Genomic DNA, 22,494 nt, shown 5'->3' with positions numbered 1-22,494 from the left:
TGATGCAGAGGTCTATGAGGAGAAAAGAAGAGAGGAATAGTCTATAATTCCTCTCTTATTCCCATCTTTATCCCCCTCCTCTGCTGCTGTACACAAGAGCTGAGTACTAGCCCTTGCTTTAATCATCCAGGGGCACCCAGCTGCCTGTCACTGCTGGATTGGATAGAGTTTTCTGACACAAATCCAATCTTTTCTGGATGCACAGTCTGCTGCTCTTGCCTAGACACTTTATATTGCCTTTTCTGTAGGCACCACTGCAAGGCAATGCCATCAAATTTAAATCTGTGGATTTCCATCACGCAGAAGGAAACAAAAAAATAAAGAAAGAAAGAACCAAACAAACAAACAAAAAAACCCCACAAAACCAAAAAACACCAAAAAAACCCACCACCAACAGAAAAAAAAAACATTATCTAAACACACTGTTACTGTCACAGAAGTTGATTTGGATCTTAGAATCTCTGATAGATTCCAGGGCTGACAAGCACAAATAAATTCCCTTATGCCAAACTCCAGCTAGGAGAATGACCACCATGTCTAACCCTTATTCCATTAAGGTGGAAAGCAAGCACCACAATCCAATATATTTTCTGAATTTACTTATATGTAACAGATACATTTCCTCTTCAGAACTCTATACGTCCCGATTTCCCTAAATTTTAAGTTCATTCCATCCTTCACAAAGATACGAAAAATGAAAGAGGGACCTGCATCAGAGGCACTGATTTCCCATCAGAGTGCAAAATAACACAGGGTTGGAGGAAGACACCACACTGAGGAAATGCTGTGGGGCTGTTTGTATGGGGTATCCCCTTTTTCAGCCCTAGCTAAGGGAGAGTGGATGATCTTCTTGAAGAGCAACCCACACAAACCCAGCAAGGCAGAGAAGGCACTGAAAGCCCCAGTGAGTGGTCGCCGTAACTGCCCCAAGTAACCGTGAAGCCCGTGGCGAGGCCGGGACACGGCATTCCAAGGACAAGCCGGGATGGACAGAGCAGGGGCACTGCGGGACAGCTCCCGCTCCTCGCAGCCCGGGTGAGCCCCACCCTGGCACCCCACGCTCCGCTCCCCGCAGCCCCGCACCCGCCCCGGGTCCGCGGCAGGGCTGGGCGGAGGGGAGGAGGCGGAGGCGGAGAAGAAGGAGGAGAAGGAGGCCGGTCTCGCCTCGCCTCCCCCTTCCCTCTCGCCGGTTTTCTTTGCAGCATTTCCATGCTAGAGGTCCCCACCGAGCTGCGGAGCGAGGATCTGCCTGGCTGCGCCGGGCCCTCTTCCTTCCTTTGTGCATCCCCCAGCCCTGTGCAAGCCGTGCCCCCCCGGCCCGGCCGCCACGTCCCCGCTGCATCCCCTCCTCCGGAGCCCCCCCCGGCCTGGGAGGCAGGAGGAAGCCGCCCCCCCGGGCACGCAGAGCAGGGGCAGCGGCCAGGCACCGGCTGCCACGTCGTGCCACCTCCTCCTTCCCGGCCCGGCCGGGGCACCGAGGCCGCATCCCCGCCCGCATCCCCGCCCGTATCCCCGCATCCATCCCGCTCCGCGGTCCGGAGGCGCTGGGCCCCCCTTCAGCGGATGCTGCGCGTCTCCCCGGGCCGCTGGTGCTAAATGCTGAGCGCCGACAGGATGGAGGAGTTTCAGAGCGAGGAAGAGGAGCCCTGGTACGACCAGCAGGACCTGGAGCAGGGTAAGGATGGGGGCACGCCACAAGCTGCCAGGGATGGTGGGCCAGGGGATGCGCCGGCAAAAAAACGGGCGAACCCCGGGGACGAGAGGGTGGGATACCTTCTCTCTGGACTGCTATTTGGTTGGCATAGCCAGCGCCTCATCCTGCAGTGGCAAATCTCGGCTCTGCTGCTCCAAACCGCTGTCCTGGCCGAGGAAAGTTTAAAGCCGATGGATAGAGGCAGGAGCCCAGAGCTGTCCTAAGCACTAGGGCAGTGAATAATTTGTTGTGTTACATCTTCAAGGTAGCTGGTTCCCGAAAAGACTTGCTGCAGGCATAATCAAACAGAGGTAGTTATGACACTGCTTTTATTTCAGAGTAGTCCAAGGTAGAGTTATCAGGCAAATTAGTTAGAAATTAATATAAAGGAAATAATGTATTGCTAAGGATGCTGAAAGTCTGTCTCAAAAGCTTTGCTGTCCCAGCCCAAATCCAAAGGGATCTTCAGCTTCTTAGTCACCTAATTACTTCTGGAGATTTTTCCAATCAGCCATAATATCAGGAGAAATATGGGAGGAGAAGAAAAAAATCAAGGCCAAGTTTCGAATGGCAAAAGAAGCCTTGTTAGAAGATAAATGATCACTTCTCTAGTTTGCTTTGAAGTAACTGTACCTAGTTCAATTGAATGTTTATTCTAAGACTGGACAGTTGGTGCCTGTGAGTATTTGGGGCTTTTTTTTATTATATTTTTCTTATCTTAATATTTTGAGTCAACATGCAGTAAGTAAATAACTGGAAGAAGTCCCATTTCAGGCCAGTGGCCCAGGAATGAACGGCACTGATTTGGCAATGCATAGCAAAAAATCATTCCTACCTGAACACAGTTCCCCTCTGGCATGTTGTACTATAGGTACAGTTTTATATTTGCTTTTCCCAGCTGACTGTCAGCAGGGATGTGCAGTCCAGCTGCAGTGCCTCAGCTCATCATCGCTCCAGTACATTATGTCATGATTTGAAGTTTATACAACTTCAGCTGCAGGACAGGGGCCCAGCAAGGAATGATAACCAGCCCCCAGGGGTTGTCACAGCTGGGCTTTAATCCCAATTTCTCAATTAACAGGAAGTAGTGGGATACGATACTGGGCCCTGTTCTTTGAAACACAACACTCCAACAAAGCCAAGAGCACAGAGATGAAGCTATCAGCTGGATAAACAGTGCAGCCTTTGAATGCTCAGAAATTCACATTTCTGGGTGACGTCTTCCCATGGCTCACAAGGGGCCTGGGCACTGGTCCAGGGGTGGGATGTAGGCTGAGGAACAGCAGAACTAGGGATGAATACAGGGAGTGTTGAACAACGTAGGACCAATTGATTTTTAGCCTAACATTGTCCCTGGTGTCAGGTTCATGAGTCAGCACTGGCACTGTACAACTGGCTCACAACAATAAGAGAGCACCTTCCCACTGCAGGCCAGGTTCCCAGCTCTGTCCCAGCAGCCTAAAAACAGAATGACTGTCTCCAGATGATGGATTGAGACTGGGTACAGGCTCCACTTTTGAGCACATACAGGACTGGAGGAAAACACACACCCAAAACAAAGCCCAGCTGTGGGTTTGCAGCCTCCTGTATATGAATAGGGGCTGCACAGGTTTGCACAAACTCAAGGAGAGGTGCTGGAAGGCTGTAACTGGAATCAGCCAAATGGAAAGGTCCTGTGGGGTAATTACAACCATAATTAATTTGCACGGTGCACAAAGCATCACAAAGGACAGTGCTGGACTTTGTCCACATACACTGTGCCTTTGCATGACACCCAGAGGTCTTTGGTGGCGGCACAGCCGTGGAGCTGTTGGTTTGGGAATGGGGGGTGGATGTGCAGCACGAGACATCCAGCGTGGCACGATTAGAGGCATTACTAAGAGGATTGGCATGCCAAGAGCCCAGGGTCGCACAGAAACCCACGCCTGGCAGCAGCACCAAGAGGGCAGAGGAGAAAAGCAGAGGCTTAAAGACCATTCCTTAGGAGCAAGGGGTGGGAGAAACAAGAAACAATCCAAGCTAGGAGAGCAGAGAAGGTTCTTCCATGAACCAGTTGGTTGCTGGGCCTTTATCATCATTTCACAGCATCATCAAATATTTATTACATTTACATCCAAAACTGTTTGCTAAGCAACAGATGGCTTAACTGGGAGCTCTGTGATGATTATGTTAATTAACCATTTTAGCACCAGAGTGGAAATCATGCCTCCAGCTCCACACCAAGCACCTGTTACTTTCTTTGTCATCCTCCATGAGCTCCACCTTGCCAAAGTAACTATTTTTTTTCAAAATAATAAATCCCAATCACTCTTTCTTTCCCCTGAAGTATCCACAGCAACAGGGTGCATCTACCACATGATTTAGAAGCAGCAAGATCTGGTCCCAGCCTCAGGGCCCTTCCAGCCTTGTTCAGATTAAGCCAGTGCCTTTCAGATACCTTTACCTGTTTCCTGCACACTGTAACACTCTGTGGCTCAAGGCATTGTGCCAAGATGCCTTAGCACACAGAAGCAGAGACTCAAGTCCCAGCCAGGACCCTCAGCAATGACATGGTAACAGCAGTGGTGTCCTGTGAGGTTTCGTTTGCAATGATGTTCCCTCTGGGAAGGCTTTCCGATTTGAGAAAAGTGGTAAAAATGGAGCTGCAATTCCCTCTTACCATGACTTAGCTTATTGCTTTGTAAGCATGAAGAGATATCAGTGCTGCTTTGGTCCAGCCACCTTCCGTGGGCTGGGGGAATCTGTGCCTCTAAGTGTTAAAACCAGGATAAAATTCTGGTGAACCTTTTTCCAGTCATTGTGAACTGATGATGTGGCTACAGTTGCATCACATCCTGTGCACAGGGCCTACTTGAGCCAGACCCCAAGAGAATGAATGAGCTAAAATTAGAGAGTCTGAGCTGCAGATAAGTGGGGGCACCTTTCCTGTTCATCAGGAGCATTTGTGTTTGGGAGGGCTGTGTGCCAACTCAATTGCATCTGGATCCAAACAGAGCCAGCAGCTCTGCCAGCCACTTCCAGCCTTCATCTCACTGCAGCAATCTCACAAGATGAATCCTCCTTGCAGTCATGCCTCTGCATTCCCTGATCTTCCCAGCCTCCCTATCCCCCTGCCAGCAGTCAGGTCTCAGAGCAGAGGGCAACCCAAGAGGTGGCCTCTGAAAGACACCCTTCTGATCCCTGACCATAGCCTAAGGCACATGGGGGTTTCTTGAGTGTCCTGCATGGGGCCAGGAGTTGGATCTGATAATCCTGATGGGTCCCTTCCAACTCAGCATATACTAGGATTCTATAAGTGTGGGATGATTCCTTCCATGTCAATAAACAGCCTCTCACTGCCCTGAGATAGGCAGCAGGACCAGAGGGAGTGCAAGAACCAGCACATCACCTCATTGCCATGGCGAGACCAGTTGTCCTCCAGGGCAGCCACAGAAACCTTTGGGCCAAACCATCTGCAATGCAGGCTTAGGACATGACAGCTGTAACTTCTAAAGGTCTCCAGATTAAGGATCTTTTTTAATTCCTCCTCCTCTTGCCAAGCATCTGGTTGATTGAGTACTAAGAAGGAAAATGACACAAGGTGCTGAGTTTGCACCACTCCCAACTCATCCGTGTAAAGACGCAGGGTCACCAGTGTTCCAGTGACCAGATCCTGGCATTGGGCTAAGCCCATGCTGGCACCCATACCTGCACCACCCAGGTGCTCCAGAGCACTGCAATCCGTTATCAGCTTGCCCAAAGCATTCACTGCATAGGTGAGCTGGTGAAACTCATATTCTACCCCTCAGGAGGCAGTTATCCCGGCAGTCCAGGAACGAGGCATACACCTTGTGTGCCTGTCCTCCAGGCGCACAGCAGTTATCTACCCTCCCTCCCTCCCTCCCCAGAGGCAAGCCAGAAGGACAGAGCTTTGCCTGCAGTAGCTGAGCCACTTATTTATTTAGCAGTACAGTACAGCAGGTAGCTTATGGAAGTGGAAAGTTTTCAGTGACTAATTGCTGAGCTGCTTAGGAATGACAAGAGGGACTAGAAAAGTCACAGGAGACATGGAAATAAGATGACAGGTTAGTCTAAAGAAGTGATGAGAGACTCCAAATATGGGGGGGGGGGGGTGAAGAATATATATAGATGTATTTTCCTAGAGCGAAAATTCCCCTGTTACTTGAAGGCAGCAAGCAAAAATGGCACAAGAAAGCCAAAAAGGGGTACAAGAAAGCCCCACACACAGCAACTTTCAGTGAGAGACCAGAAGCTCCTCTCCACATCTGCTGAGCCCAGGCACATAGTTCCAGCTGTGGGAGGGAGCAGAATTAAAGGAACCGCTGGAAAGGGAAAGGGGAAACAAAAAAAACCCCAAAAAACACCACCAAAACAAAACCAAAAAAAACCTGAAAAAATGCCACAAAAACAAAACAACAACCAAAAAACCCAAACAAACAAACAAAAGATCAGAGTTTTCCATATTTCCCATCCTGAAACAATCAGCTAACAGTGGCAATTCTCCTTGGCAGGGCCATGCACAGAGGATTTATGGTCTGAATCCTGAAGGACGTTTTCCCCCAGTGGCTCTGAGCCTGAGGGACTGGGAGCCAAGGCACCGGCCACTAACGCCGTGCACATGGAGCTGTCCCCACACCCCAGCGTTTTCCAATCCTCTCTCTTTGCTCCTGTACCAGCCAGTGCTGGCTGGTGACAGGGTGGGTGCACTGACTCAGTGTGACAGGCAGGAACTACTCAGAGCAGTGACAGCACCAGGGTCCCATCCTGCTCCTGCTAAAAGCAGTGCCAGCACTCAGGATAACGCACTGCCCGCTCACTCCCACACTCACACTCTGTCTCCTCTCCCAGAAGGGTTTCCCAGAGCAGCACAGTGCTAAATTCCCACCTCATCTCACTCCAACAGATCTGTGTGCTTGCACTAAACACACCTTCAGGGTTTCCAAAGCTTCTACTTAATCTGTCCAAAAACACTATGTGATATGTGGACCAAGAATTTAGGAAAATATTTCCAATACAAAATAGCCCAAAGGAAGGAGACCAGATGTTACACAACTGCTGCTTTTTGCACAGCTGGGCATTTCAAAGGGATTTTATGTTAGTTTGTTTTTTGGTTTTTTTCCATGTGTATTTAACAGTTATAAACCATCTCTCCAAAAAGTGACAGTTCTAATGGCTAAAACAGACCGTTCCTCTGCAGCTTTCTGGGAAGTCACTGTAGTCTATGCAGCTGCTCTGGCCCTGCTCAGTTAATCTGCCTCCTCTCTGAAGGATTCAGACCTTCAAGTGTGTAATATCCAGGTCCATGCTTCTTGGCCTCTTCCAAATATACAGCTGCAGCACCAGCAGTTGGAGCAAGATGTGATTATGCCATCCTCCAAGTTTTCTTGGTCCACAAGAAAGTATTAAGTCCTGGGAAGGCACCTGAACTGGGAGGTGGTGGCCAAGCACTGGTACCTGCAGGAGAAGGCAGAGCAAGGAGCAGCACAGCACAGCCCACAAGCATCAGTCTTTGAAGCAGAACTGTGTCAGGGACACTGGTTTTGGTGTTGGGCTCCCAAAAGAAGTATTGCTCTGCATCCTGCTCAGGAGTAGTGGTGGACATAACATCATTTTGAGAGTACATCAAGTATTTCATCACTCCCTTTCCCTGCAAACTCAGACTGGAAGGTTACAGCCCTGTGCTCTTGCTGTGCAGCTGCACAAACAGCACTGATCACTCATCTGAGGTCAGGATCTCTTCCCACACGGGCAGCATCTCCAGCCTGTGCCAATATCCAGGCACAAGACAGCTGGGCTGTGAGTTGAGCACCTGGAGGAACAGGACTTCCTAAACTCCCCACAGCAGATGGGAAGGGAGCAGAAGTGGGGCAGCACCCTGCAAGATGATACACTTTCTTCTAAGTCAAGAAAAAAGGCTGATGGAGAAGAGGTGGGCAGGTTTTTTGCGTTGCTGCAGAGGGTCAGGCTGTTTCTGCATTAAGCTGTAACACATGGAAGAAAGGTCTCTATACCTAAATGCCTCTGGACATAAGAGGTAGCAGACAGAAGTAACCAGCAGTGGCAGTGCTGGCAGGGGTCCTGGGGGCTGCTACAGCTGCAAAGTGACAGTTGTGCTAGAAGGGTTGCTCCCTGTGCCCTGAGTGTCCAAATCACTCAGAATCACCTGCTTCCCCCTAGCAAGAGGGGAGCAAGGGCATCTGAGTTGGCTGGGAATGGCTCCGAGTAGGGGAATATATTCAGGAGCAGGGCAGGAGAAGGGCAGGACAGGAGAACTGACACAGTTGTGGCAGCCCAGTGCTGTGGGCACCATCTCCTGCCACGTGAGCACGGTGATCTGTCCTTCGCAGGGCGCCTTTGCTCGGGGCTCTGCATGTGCACAGCACTGTGCTGAGCACCCTGGTGCTCATCCTCCTTGTCCATCCTGGGTCACTTACAACCTCCTGCCCCCAAAACACACAGGGGAAGAGGAGTTCTGCCACATGGCAGCCATCCACATGCCTGTGTCTTTAGCTTTAAAAGACTGGAAGCCTTTATTCACGGTTTTCTGCAGCCCAACATAATTAATTAGTTGGAGATTTGCTGCCCGGGGGAGGAGAACATGCAGGAAAGCTCTGGCTCCCTTTCTCCCTCCTCTTTCTTTACTCATTCTCTTCAATAGCCCCACTTGTATATATTTATTTAGGACATTCTGATCCAGGTGCACTATCAGAGCCTCGGAGCCACCAGTCACCAAGCACTTTCAAGCCATTTTAGCCTATAAGGCAAACACAGGCACTGAGGCTGTTTAGATAAGAGAATGGCAGGAAAAGATGCAGATGGAGCCTCAGCCATGGTCTAATAACATCCCCTGTGTTCTCATGCTCTAACAACTTGGCAAAAGGCACAGCAGTTGCTGTGGGCACAGGGATGGGACTGCTCTGTGTGTGTTTGTAGAGACACAGCTCATAAGTTGAGGTGACCATCCTGGGTCTCAAATATTAATATACAGAGGAAAATTCGGAGTGCAGGATGATAAGAGGGAAGAAAGAAAAGGCATAAATTAAATGTAAAACGTCTGGTGAGCATCTGAGAAGAATAAAGGAGAGCTGATAGAGGAAATATTGAATAGAACTGAAAAATATGGAAGGCGAGGAAGGGAGCAGCAGGGGCTAAGAGGGCTGGAGGACTTCTCTGCAGCAGAGCACAGTACAGGGAGTGTGTCCCTGAGCCCCTTGTCAGGGATTTCCACTCCTTGGTGATGCCACTTTTGCCCAGGGGGCTCAAGATACCATGGAAGGAGCTGTTCTCAGTGCACAGGGCTTGCCTTGACCCCCTGCCAAACACCCCTCTGCCACCACCTGAGCCCCCCCCCACCCCAACCAGGGACACTTGCACACCAAAGGCAGCACAGGAGCACATAACAGATTACACAAGAGAAAGAAAAGGAAAAAACAAAAAAAAAATCCCAAGCAGGAAATCCAGCAAATCTCATTAGAGTAACAAAAATGCCAGTGTGATCAACATCAGCTCAGCCCAGCAACAGCCACAGTTTGAAAGGAGGAGAAGGAAGAGGAGGAGACGGCTGTGCTGCCAGGGGCTTAGGCACCCTGTTTGCCCTCACCCAGCCCTAACAGAGGCTTTTCCCCACCTGCTTAATTGGGGCTGTTTTACAAAGCAAGCCCTGCCCTTGTGGAACACCCCACTACACCAAAATAGCAGATCCTCCCCAAAAACACACAAAACACCAAGTGCAGAGCTGAACTGAGCAGCAATGTCTGAGTTACACCAGTGTAAAAGCAATGGGGAACCCACGTCTCAGCAGTAACACTGGTGACTCTCTGGAAGCTCTGGCTGGCCTTGGGAAACACTATCTTTGTAGAACGGGCATATTGGAAAGGCTTTTTCAGGTTGTGTTTGAGGTGCTGCCAGATGGCATTTGCTTCCCTGCACCCCAGCAAGTTCCATTGCAATGCCTTATACAGGCCAAGTACAGAGATTGCTTCCATCACCTGCCATGGAGCAGCAGTAAGTGATATACAAAAGCTGATCTTCACTGTAATATACCCAGACAGCACAATGCCTCGCAACTATGAAGGAAAATAAATGAGTAGCAAGTATATCCTATCCCAGGGTAAACCAGAATAGCATCATTCATTTAGACTTTGAAAGGAATAATTGCACCCACCCTTGACTTTAAGTACCCATGTGTAATGGAGCAGACAGCAAATGCCATTAAATTAAACGTCAACAGCATTAAACATCAGTTCTTAACTCTCAATGTACCCCATCCATCAACTCATAAGCACCCTGAGCTTCCTCCAGAGACCTCCCCACCCTCCTCCCTGCTCTTCAGCAGATGCATTCACCATGTGCAGCACGGGACAGGAGCAGCCCTTTCCACAGCCCCACATTTAGGAAGGGGCCACAAGTAATTCCTTTATACATGTTCAGCTGAAAAGGACCTGCAAATCCATAAACCCTTGCTCATCTGCACCACACAGCAAAGGACTTCTGTGTCCCCTGCAAGCTGCTGGCTTTTCAGGACAGGGAGAGGGCTGGTTTATGAGAGGTGAGGAGCCAAGTGCAGAATCCCCAGTATGTTCTCTCACAGCCTAAACATGAGAATCCCTCACTGCAAGACAGATGACAGGGGAAAGTCCAAAGCAGCTGCACCAGATGGTGTCTTCCTCCAGAAAGCTGCATTTATGAGGAGCATCTGAACAGCTACCAGATCATCATCGAGCCAAAAGCAGCCAAAACCTGCCAGCACCAGGCTTATGCTCTCCTAAAGTCACAACCAGGAGATGTTGGGGGGAAGAAACCCCTCCTGAGGGCTGTGGCAGAGTGCTCTGCTCAAACAGATGCAGGCCAGCACTGGGAAGGCAGAAACAGCTCCAAATCCTCTTTGAGCCTCATTGCAAGGCTGGGGAAGCATCCAGCTCTGCCACAACCCCATGCAGGGAACATGCTTGTGCCAGCACTGCCACAGGATGCTGCCACGAGGGAATAGCCTGCATTTTGTCCCTCAGCCTCCTTCCATCAAAGGTGACAGCTTTTGGATCAGATGGGGTTTTTCAAGTTTCCTCAGTGGCACAGAGGTAGCAGAATTATTGCTGGGCTGCTACTGCCGATCTCTGCAGCTCCAGGATGGTGCCTCCTTGATGTTCTGCCCAGCCCTGCTCCTCTGCTTGGATTCAGCTCCTACTCCCTTCCCACCATATGGTCTTTCTTCCCATCCCCACCCTCCTTGCTCAGAGGCCTTTCCCATGGAAGCTTTCAGAGAAATGAAGCCTCCATTCCTCCCTCCCCTGCTCCACAGGCACAGCCCTTTGTTTGGGGACACGGCATGTCTCCTTGGCTGGTGTTAATTAGAAGGGTCACATCAGTGCTTGCAGTACAGGGAGCCAGAGGGCACCAGGCTGTTGCTGCCCAGGACACTTTGCATCCATATTTCTCTCCTGATAGGATTTGGAAGCATCAGGACTCCATTTTTGAAGTTGAACATTGGCTATTTCACAGTGGCACCTTCAATACAGGCAGGATGTGGAGGGATTGGGCACATTGAGTAGACACATAGCACTTCATTTCTCCTCCTGCATCCAGAGGTGAGGGGGAAGGGAGTCATCAGCATATCTGCTAAATTAGGGCAAGTCCTTCAGCACTGGCTGGCTGATCTGACAGTGGAGAAGCAAAGAGGAATACAAAAAATTGGGGGGAAAACCATAGTACTATGTAGAAAGGATTCCTGAATTCCTAAACAGTTCTTTTTCTCCCTCAAACAACTTGGTGAAATTTCACATTCAGCCTCGGGTTTCCAAGGTCTCTGTGGAGAGGAGCTGTGTGCTCCCTCAGCCCATGGAGAGCCACAATTAGTACAAAGATCAAGAGGGATCTGGTCTGAAGACGACATTAAAGCACTTCCACAGCATCCCCCCCTCCCTTCAGCCCCATAAGCTGGGGGGACCAACAGGTGGGGAAGAGGACTCAGGCACAAGGGGATGGATGAGACAGGATTACCAAGGATGCTTTGGCTGGCAGGCAGAGAGTGAGGGAGTGTGTGTGACAATGGCTGAGGCAGTTAAAAGACACTAAAAGAACCAATTCCCCCATGTCCTTCAAGCCTGGAGTCTCCCAGGCCCTTATGCTCAAAATGGAAATGAAGACTCAATTTCCTCCTCAGAGCTGAGCCCCGTTCTTTCCTCTTTCCCATTCATCCCCAAACGCTGCCCATTTCCCCCATTAAATTATTGCTGACAGAGCCCTTTAAATTACAATGCAGGATCTTGCACTGCCTAATCCACTTAACTCAACTCCAGCTGATTAAATTGGATGCCATATGGTGGGAGAGCACTGGTGTAATCCACAGGGACGGGGACACACTTGACTCATTACCTGGAGCACAGCATGGAGCCCTCTCACTCCACACCTTCACATCGGGGCCCTGATTGCTGCCAGGGATGTGATTTCCAAGGTGCCACTCTCCAGGAACAACACTGGCTCTGGCAAGGTGGTGCTGACATTAAACACAGCCCCAAGCAGCTTAAAGGCACAAATTATCCTTCATCTCTGCTGGCATCTGGCTGTTCCCCCAGCCCCAGCTGGTGTAGCAAACACTCAGGTCTCCCTAGGGCACTTTATAAACTAGGGAAATTTGGTGCTTGGAAAAAACCAAATAGGTGGAGGAGTTCTGTCCATGGGGAAACGTGCCAATAACTTGATTGCAGGGAGAGCTGCAACTGCAGCCCTCAGACTGGGTCACTGTGCAATGAAGAGGATTATAATTAAAAAGGTCACAGCCCTTTTAATAATAACACCCTGCAATGCAGGGCACAGCTGGAGAGCACATTCCCATGGAAAGGGGAGATTCGAGGACATACTGAGCAGCTGTTGGCAGCACCACATCTGGGGAACCAGCAGAAAAAAACACAGGCAACACACAAACTGGTAACATATCAGCACATCTCACAGCACAGCAGCATCCATCAGGAAAGCTCCATCCCAGGCACTGACAGCACTGTAGCTCACCCCCTGGCAAGCACTCGTGTCCAAGGTCAGCATGAGCTTCATTTTGTGATGTATGAGAGTTCAGGGCTTTCCCAGGCTCAGAATATATCCCAGGAGTCCTGGTTCCCCTTATTCTTGTCTTAGTGACCAAATATCCCTCTTTTCCAATCAACTGCAAGGCCAAATGAACCACTGAAGAAAATGATAGCTACTCTCAGCCCTGGAAAAGCCTTTTCAGAACACATCAAGATGCAGACTAGAGGGAAGCATTACAACAGGCTGAGAAAATGCCAGGGCAGGAGACCCATGTCCCCTCACACCCTGCAGGACTGTCACTCCTTAATTACCTACAGCTGTATGATAACCACACCAAAGAAAGAAAGAGCAATAATGCACACCAGGACCTGTTTCCTTACCTTTTGGAAGGATTAAGGTCAGATTTTCACTCTGCCATCCTAAGAGCTGTTACATCTAGAAGCACCAAGAAAAATGAAACCCTCCCTGCTCATAGTCAGGTTTTAAGAAGACAACAAATTCCTGTGAAAGCAAAGGGACCTTCTCAGAGCCAGCTGTGCTGTCCCAGCCTCACAAACAGCATCACCTGTGTGCTCAAACTTTGGCCAACACAGGATTCACAGGGCCTGGAGGCTTTTTCTTTTTCCAGCAGCAAAACCAGCATTTTCAACTGACCACACTGTCAACATCTACTTTTCCCTGCATTTCTCCTGATGTCCAACTTTTTCAGTAGCTTCCTAAGGGCGTTTAGAGGTGGCAGAGAGTGAACACAAAGTAGCTTGCCCTTTCCCTGGAGCTGCCCCAAGGAAAGAGCCTTGGATTCAGCCACTGCAGTGCTGCCAGGGCAGCACATCTGGGAGGTGCCTCCAGCCCCCTCGGGCCACACAGGGTTTTATTACTCCTGTCAGTCTATTAGAGGCTGATGGATGGAGGCTGACAGGGAAGGCAAGGCACTCCCTTCGTTAGAAATAATAATGTAATTTATAGAGCATCCCCAAGGCCCTGCAGGGCTTTACCAACCCTTTGCTCCATTCTGACAGGTGCTGAGCCCTCCCCAGTGATAGGGGATGAAGGTGCTGAGCACCTGCCACAGCCCAGATCCTGGGCTGATCCCGGTTACAGCAGTGTGCAGGGAGTGTGGGAAGGTTTTGCAGCCAGCAAAGCACTAAATTGTCATTGCATGGGGAGCTGCAGAGTCCTTGAGCTTGGCCTCCCCTTGCTCCTGCAGCCCAGCAAGACAAGAGGCCAGATCCTGTATGTTCTATGAGCATATAGCCAGGTCAAAACGTGCCAGTAAAACCAGTGTAATGAAAAATGTGCTGCTGTGCTTGATGTGGGGTCATTTTTTGGGGTGGGGGGAGATCCCACCACACCCAGCCATGGAGCTGTGGGAACTGCAGCAGCTTTGTCCCTCTGCTTTTCAGACTTACACTTGGCTGCAGAGCTGGGGAAGACACTGCTGGAGCGAAACAAAGAGCTGGAGGACTCCCTGCAGCAGATGTATGCCACCAACGAGGAGCAAGTGCAGGAGATTGAGGTAGGGACACAGTCGGGATGGGGTGGGGACAGGGGCTGCTTGGCCACCACTGTCACCTAAGGGCAAAGGTGGGAAAGGGGCACTTCCACCAGTGCCAGCAGCTCAGATGCCAGCAGAAAGGCAGGGATGTGCTGTGGGGCATGGAAATTGAAGTATCTTCTGTAAGTGCCTGAAGCAGGATGGATTAAAGTCTGTTTGAGTTTTAATGCCTGTTGATAGATTAAAGCTCATCTCAGCCCTGGAGAGGGTCTCATTCCCCTATTAACTGGCATTTTTCCTTTTCTCACATCCTCATTCTCTGCCCAGATGTGCACACCAGATTTTGGCACCAGATTTTGGCATCAGGCTGCATCTGGGTTACGTTTGGCCTTCCCCTGCACATCCGTCAGCCTTCACACTCACTTCTCTCTGCTCTGCTGCAGCTTTCCCTTGATCCCAGAGATTCAGAATCGTTTTTGTTCCCAGCTGGCCCCTCGGCACCCCCATAACACAGCCCCCTTTGTTAGAAGCATAAAATAGCTCTTTCTCCAAGAGCTGCAATCTAAACCCCCATTTCAAGCATCCTGTGGGGTCAGGGCAGTATTTCTAAGAGCTCACAGAACTGATCTTAGAGGCTTAAACCTGCTGTGCCTGGGAGGGTTTTCATCCACTGGAAACCTTCTAGGGATCTGTGAGTTAAAAAGGACTGGACACCACCTGATTTAAAAGGACACAAGGCAGAGGAGGTCTGCCAGTTCACAAGAGCAGCACATGATGCTGCAGGGATCAGACAGCTGATGTTTGAGTGAACTAGTGGATGGATGTAGTCATTCCCCCTCCAGCAGCCCATCAGAAGCACATCCACCAGAGGATCTGGAATCTGGCCCCAGATGAGAGTGAGCACCTGAGTGCTCCATCCCACAGGATGCTTGAAATGGGGGTTTAGATTGCAGCTCTTGGAGAAAGAGCTATTTTATGCTTCTAACAAGATGCCCCTCTTCTAGTCTTCCAAGGGTAAGATTTTGCAATAGCAGACTTACAGAAAAGGGTGTGCAAATCCACAGAACCACAGGTCTCCTCATATTTCACAGACTCAGAGTTTTAGCCTGAATTCCCAAGGAATCACAGCTTCTGCAATCGATCTGTCAGGCGATCCAGTAACCAACCGGCCAATTTCAGTCAACTTTCAGTCCCAGGGATATCAACTTTCTTTGGTACTGGGAATAAAAAAGCAGCTGAATAGAGAGAGATAGAGGTTAGTGCCCTTCACAGAGGGCAGGGGAAGTTCAATCATATTTTAGACACAAAAATATTTGCAGTGGTCAGGGCAGTGAATATTTCATCTGTGGAAGAGGCTTCAACCAGGCAGAGCCACAAAACACATTATCAGAGGAAGCAAAGGCTGTAAGAATTTCTGCTTGTGAAAAACCCGGGATTTTGGATGTGGAGTGCTCATGCTTCACTTTTCCCTGCAGTACCTGACCAAGCAACTGGAGATGCTGCGACAGATGAACGAACAGCACGCAAAAGTCTACGAGCAGCTGGACCTGACAGCACGGGACCTGGAGCTGGCAAACCAGAAGCTCGTGCTGGAAAGCAAGACTTCCCAACAGAAGATCCAGTGGTATGGCCTCCCCTGGATCTTCAAGATCCAAGAGCCTTCAGCTCACCTTTCCCCTGCCCCAAAGTGCAGCCTCTCATTGCTATCTGAGCCATTCTCTTTTGTATCAGCCCATTTTTGCAGATGTTTAGAACACAAGTGTGTTGCAGTAATGCTGGTTAGCAGGGATCAGCCACAGCACAGACATCCCTAGGATAAGGGCTGGGTAAAAGAGTGTCTGAAGCTACCTGGAGAGAGGCACAGCAGCCTCTCCTCAGATGCTTTTCCTTGAAGAAAAGGCACATAATCCTATCAGGGAGATCCCCAGCACACAGCCCTGAAGAAACACCAGGCACAGATCCAGCAACTCATGAAACCCTGGCTAGTCCATGCTGAAACACCAGTTTATCAATAATACTTCTTTCCTAAAACAAGCCCATGATCAAGGTCATCCCTAGAAACAGCAGCCTAAGCCATGTTCTTTGCAGTATCATTTGCAAACAACTGTGGGGAGGAGGAATTTCTGAGCAGAGTGTTTTACAAACTATCTGCAGACAGAATGAAACAAATCTCTGCCCAGTCTCTATGTTTCTCTACAAGATAAAGAAAAGGAATAGATGCTTGTTTTAAGTGCAGAGATGTTTCAGGAGAGTGCTTATGTCTCAGAGATGACTCAGCCAACTGATTTGATGACAGGACTCCATTCAATCCCCCTATCCCTTTTTTTATAACTAACCCCATTCAAGAGTGACCACACAGAGAAAGACCAACAAAAAATAAGTGCTGTCATGATCTCAGGGCACACGCTAGAAACTGGAAGCACCTTCCCTAGACTGGATTTCTCTATAGGAAAAAACCACCTTTTAGGAACCCGTAGCATCCGATTTCTCACCTGTGCTCCCTCCTCTCTCTCTGCAGCTTGACAGAAACAATCGAGGGGCTGCAGAACCAGGTGGAGGAGCTGCAGAAGCAGGTGGAGGAAATGCGGAGCTTGGAGCAGCTCCGCATCCGGAGGGAGAAGAGGGAGCGGCGTCGAACCATCCACACCTTCCCCTGCCTTAAGGAGCTGTGCTCCAGCCCCAGGTACGGAGCCTTGGCTGTGGCAACACCTCCAAATTGCTCCCCACAAACAGGGGAGGCGGTGGGTGAGCAAAAACCCCTCAGACACAGAGGTAGGGCATCAGAGCCTAAAACCCATGGCTGGAGCTGAAGGGGGGATGTTCCTCTCACCAATCCACCTGCCTAAGGAGGTGTTGGCAAGGCACAGCCTTCATGATCTCAGCACAGTGAAACTTCCCTTCTCAAACCAGCACAGCCCATTTTCCCTTTCCAGCTGCCTTTCCAGCACAGCACCAGCACCTCCGACTCACTGAAACCAGTTGAGATGGTGCATTTTGTGCTGCATGACTCCAGCACTCCCTAGGAACACATGCAGATACACCATGTACTGCAAGTGCTGTACAAACATGTTCAGCACTACTGCAGCCTTAATCCTCCTCAAAACCCAGGACTGTGTTAATTCACTGACCTCACAAGGAGATTTCTTGCTCAGCTTTGTCCACAAAAGAGGGTTCTTTAAATAGATAAGCAATCAATAAACTTTGTTACTGAAAGTATCCTCTGCCAGAGGATGTGAACCAAAGACATTTTCACTGCAGCAGCAATGGGGATGTTAATCAGGCCATAACGTGACCCCCAGCAAAATCCACTTAATGTCTCTGTAGTTCTTTTCCCCCCGGTCCCCCAATCCCACTCTCCCTGCTACCACAGGACCTTGGGTCCCCTTGCAGCTCCACAGCTGGTTCTGAAGGTCAGGCTGCCCTTCAGTGCCCTGAAATCTGTTCAATACCCCCCACTACAGCCATGGCTCCCAGGAGAAGCCATGGAGCTTGCACTTTTCCAATCTGTTCTAAACAAACAGGATGCCATGGGTGCTTCACTGAGGAGGAAAACCCAAATTCCTGAAGGGAAGAGGGAACTGCTTGTTATCATTTCCCAGGCAATGAAGAAGGGGCACTTCTATCAAAAATCTCTATTTGCTTTGCCATGTAAATCTTCCCTCACTCCCTCCAGAGCACCTCCCAGACACAGGGCTGCACAGGCAGCAGCACATGTGCTTTAGAGTTTTGGCTGGGTGGGTCTGGGGTTGTTGCCATATGCAGTGGGTAGATGGTGAACTCTGTGGTGCAGAGAGCAGCTGATGGACTCTAGCAGGAAAAAGCCCAAAGCCACCTACTTTCAGCTCACACTGGTAGCACTTGAATATTCATTCTTGCTTCACTGCAGTGCTGGTGGCTTGTCTGTTAACCAGATGTGTCTTTTACATTTTAGGATCTCATTTCCCTCCTGTCTTTTATTGCTGCTGTCCAATAAAACTGCAAGTTCTGTGGGACAGAGATTTGTCTCTTTGTCCACACCTTGTGATCTCCTGGCTCATGGAGAAGGCACATCTCACTCCATGAGCTCATGTCCTTTTTGGACATCAATAGAACTACTTACATAACAATAAAACACAAATCCCTCATGGGTCAGACTGCTTAGTCTGACTCTCTCAAGCATCTTTCTCCTCTTTCAGGTATGAGGATGCGTTCCAGGTCCACAGCTCTTCCACAGAATTCAATCAGAAGCCACTGGAGAGGGAGAATGAGCGTCTCCAAGCCATGGTGGACTCACTGAGATCCCAGGTGAACCAGGAGAAGCAGCGGAAGGAGAGGGTGGAGCGTGAGTACACCTCGGTTATCCAGGAGTACTCGGACCTGGAGCAGCGGGTGTGCGAGATGGAGAACTGCAAACTGCGCATCAAGGAGCTGGAGGCAGAGCTCATGGAGCTGCAGCAGATGAAACAAGTCAAGAAGTACCTGCTCAGCAGAGAGGACAACCTGTCCGAAGCTCTCCTTGAGCCACTGAACAATGCCCCAGAAGCAGATTACATCGACCTGTCTGAGGAGGAAGGAGGGAAAAGCCACGGGACATCCATGACCCCTTCCCCAAACCACCCGGTGCGGAAGAGCTGCAGCGACACGGCCCTGAACGCCATTGTGACCAAGGACGCCGTGAGCCGGCACGAGGGCAATTACACCCTGCACGCCAACAACGTGCGCAAGCGGGGCATGTCCATCCTGCGCGAGGTGGACGAGCAGTACCACGCCCTGCTGGAGAAGTACGAGGAGCTGCTCAGCAAGTGCCGGCAGCACAAGGACAGCGTGCGCCACACGGGGGTCCAGACCTCCCGGCCCATCTCCCGCGACAGCTCCTTCAGGGACTTCCGAGGAGAGGGGCATGAGCTGGAAGAGAGGAAAACCATGGAAAAGACCATCAGCAAACATGTGGAGGCTGTGGACAAGCGGCTGGAGCAGAGCCAGCCTGAGTACAAGGCTCTTTTTAAGGAGATCTTCTCCCGCATCCAGAAAACAAAAGCAGACATCAACGCCACAAAGGTGAAAAACAAGAGCAGCAAATGAGTCCTGGCTCTCCGCAGCTCCCATGTGCAATTGCAAAGGCCACGTCTTCTCTTGAGCCCCAGGAAACGCCACGTGGCCCCTCTGCTTTGAAGGTTCGAGAGGTCTGCAAGCGAGAGAATGTCACAGGGACCCAAGTCACTTTTTTAAGTTTAGGCTCTGGACAACCCATTGGGACAATTGTACATTGTAGTTAGAGGATTTCAGAAACCACATGACGGATCTCTGCATGAGTTACTGCTGCTGCCAGGCATCACAACAGCAATGTAAACCCCACCATGAAAGAAAAGAAACCAGTCTCCCCCTCCACCCTTTTTCAGCTTGTCCTACAGCCCAATTATCTGCAAGCAAAAGCCTGGATGTCCTCCAGCATCCTGCCACAGCTGGAGGTACAGCGCCTCAAAGTAAAACAAAAAGCCATCAGAACTTTGGGGGCTGCCCCAGCACAGCAGCCCAATCCTCCAGTTAGGTTTTATGGCTGAGAACCTATGCTTGAACCCAAGAGACTTCTATCTCTGCCTTCCCCAAAGAGCAGCATGGTCTTGCTATTTAAGCCATTCTCTAATCAGTCAGGTTTTTCAGCTCTTTACAATGCAAGCTCATTGCAACTGGAAAAACTTGAAGAGAAACATAAGACTGATTGTTCCATCTCCATCAGCGTCGCTCAGTGTTTCAGTCCACACTCTCCGGACCTTGCAGGCATATGGGATTTACTCGCTCTAAGTCTGCCCTGGTATTTCAGACCAGGTGAAGCACCATGCCTGGTAGGAACTCAGTGCCCAGGGCTTTCCCACAGCGAGATAAGAAGTGCTATTACAATATCAGAGACACACTTTCATCTCACGGTCTGGGTACCAGCTCTTTGTGCTGTGCTTTTCAAGAGTTCATTGTCTCATCATAGCAAATTCCTTAAAAACAGCTTGCATGGGCTCAAAACTGACTCCTAGAGACTTACACACAAGCCAAGGGATGCAGCATCTCCCAGGTCAGGAGTCTGGCCCTGGCAGTAGCACAGATCACACATCACCCCTCACTCCTGCTCCAACATCTCCCCCGCCACAAGGACAGATTCCAGCTTCCTGCTGAAAATAATCTTTCTTGGCTGAGACACTGTCACCTCTTATGTTCCAGTTCCCTTTCCAGCACTGAAATCTCCTCACTTTGGCTTCCACAGACATGCAAATACACAGCCAAAAGGCCACTGCAGTCTCAGGAATCACCAATTTCCAGCTTCCATGAACTAGATGATGACCTTGTACAGTCAGACACGTTTTAGGCAGAGAAGCAGCATCTCATTCCAGCTTAGACAACACCCTGAGCATTGAGCCACAAAACCCAGCAGTTCAGTGTAAGCAACCTACTCTGTACCCACCTGGAGCAATCATCAGCTACATCTGGATTCTCTTTTCACCAGCTTACATCCCAAAATCTTGGGTCAACAGCTGGAATCTTTGCAACATTGAGAGAAACAAATGTGAATGTGGCTTTGGAAGTGGTAGACTGTTCAAATGGAATAATCCCCTACATCCAGGGGACTGTTCAAACAGAATAATCCCCTATATCCAGGGCTTTGATGCTACAAGGAGCAACCTTTCTTTCACTCCCCGTGGAATTAATACAGAAACCACCCCAAAACCACCCTGTTTTGTTAAGCTGAGTACCATAGAGGTAAGTTGGCAGGAGTGTGATGAGCAAACCACCCCTGCTCCAGAGGTCTCCTCCTCAAAACCACCAACTGCTCTTCTCTTCCACACTCTGCATTTCCAGGTGCCCCACAGCCCCAGATGCATCAGGAGCTGCACGCACAGCTGTGGCTACCAGCTCTGTAACAGTATGGAGAACCTTCATGCCTTATTTATTTATAATGGAAAGCAGTTGTCTAATAAAATAAAATAAATAAAAATGAACAACAACAGCAAGAGAAGCGTTGTTGATTTCCTGGGAGTGTTCACCACCTATTGACTCGACACTTGTAGCAGTGTTGGTTTAAGGCAGACAGGGTTTACCCTGCAGTCAGCTGTTGCTGCAAAGGTGTGGGAAAGGAATCACCCTCACTTTCTCTTTTAAACAATCCCATGTGGATCAGCATCACAGTTAAGTGCACAAAACATTAAATATATTTTTAAAGGCTCTATTCTCCTCTCAATACAGAGAAACACTGATTTTCTCACAGCTCTTACAGTTCTTTTTACTTTTAAGAACAGCACAAGAGCTAATTCTTTGATTTTCAAGTACAATTTAGGTCGAGAAAGTGCTTCAGGCACCCTTGCAGAAAGGAAAGAGAATATGCTGAACTATTCTGCTGCATTATTTATATAACACACATTTTTGTGCACTTGGACTGCCAACACTGCCACACGATCAAACCTCTCTTTTGTCAGCTCGGAAGTCTCTGTAAAACCACACAATTTCTAAGCTTCCAATTCAAATCCTGTTTTTCTTTTGACCTTTTTTTGCAAACCACAAATCCAAAAACGATTGATGTAAGTAACATGATATTAGTACTTGGCTTGACAAAGGCACAGCTGCCATGTATCAGCAGCATGTTCAGCAAAGTGCTGAGGGCAATTTTCTTCTGCCTCCAAAAATATTAGTGGCCATATATTCATGTCCTGATTGACTGTGTGAGTCAGAATCACTTGATTCCTGCCTTAAGTGGTGCTTTCCGTGATCAGAAGAGGAGAAAATAAGCATCTTCTGGCCTTTTGTGCCACCTTTGATCTAAACTTTTCCAATTGCTTTTGGAACACCAAGGAAAGCTACACAACAAAGCTACTCCACTGAGAGGGAACAAGAGAGTGCTGAGCAACCACTCTGCCAGAGAAGTGGCGTAACAGAGAGCAGCAGCTGCTTAACAGCACACCCCCATGGTTCGTGACAGAAAGGAAAATTGCTGCATGCAATTAAAATGGATGAGGAAAAGTATGATGTCACAGGAAATAATTCTTAATTTCAGAATTTGGCAAAATCAGTGACATTACTCAGCTCACGGCATTAAGATAATAAGGGCACAGCTTGTCAACTGTCTGGTTGCATGCTGAATTTGAAAGCTGGCATTTAGACACGTGCAGTTCCATCAGATCTGGCCTGGCTTCTCACTGGAATAACGCTTCAGAGGGTTATAACCTGTTTTTATAAACAGGGAGGGGCCACTTGAAGCACAAATTCAAGGGATTTACAGAGCTCGAGCTCCCCACAGGAAGGATTCAGCATCTTCCCTTTCTTACAG

General features: G+C 49.3%; 1 protein-coding gene across 1 annotated transcript; it reads left to right on the top strand.

The window, feature by feature from the left end:
- The first annotated feature begins 1,263 nt into the window (after positions 1 to 1,263).
- On the top strand, positions 1,264 to 21,178 carry CDR2L (cerebellar degeneration related protein 2 like). Its single transcript, XM_066565577.1, has 5 exons — positions 1,264 to 1,675; positions 14,116 to 14,228; positions 15,683 to 15,831; positions 16,726 to 16,890; positions 18,383 to 21,178. The coding sequence occupies exons 1-5, from the start codon at positions 1,597 to 1,599 to the stop codon at positions 19,266 to 19,268; spliced, it is 1,392 nt and encodes a 463-aa protein (XP_066421674.1). The 5' UTR covers positions 1,264 to 1,596; the 3' UTR covers positions 19,269 to 21,178.
- Positions 21,179 to 22,494: the final 1,316 nt, after the last annotated feature.

Source organism: Molothrus aeneus, chromosome 25 (assembly GCF_037042795.1).
Source record: "Molothrus aeneus isolate 106 chromosome 25, BPBGC_Maene_1.0, whole genome shotgun sequence".
NCBI lineage: Eukaryota > Metazoa > Chordata > Aves > Passeriformes > Icteridae > Molothrus > Molothrus aeneus.
The sequence above is the reverse complement of the archived record's forward strand: the minus strand, read 5'-3'. Positions and strand labels throughout refer to the sequence as shown.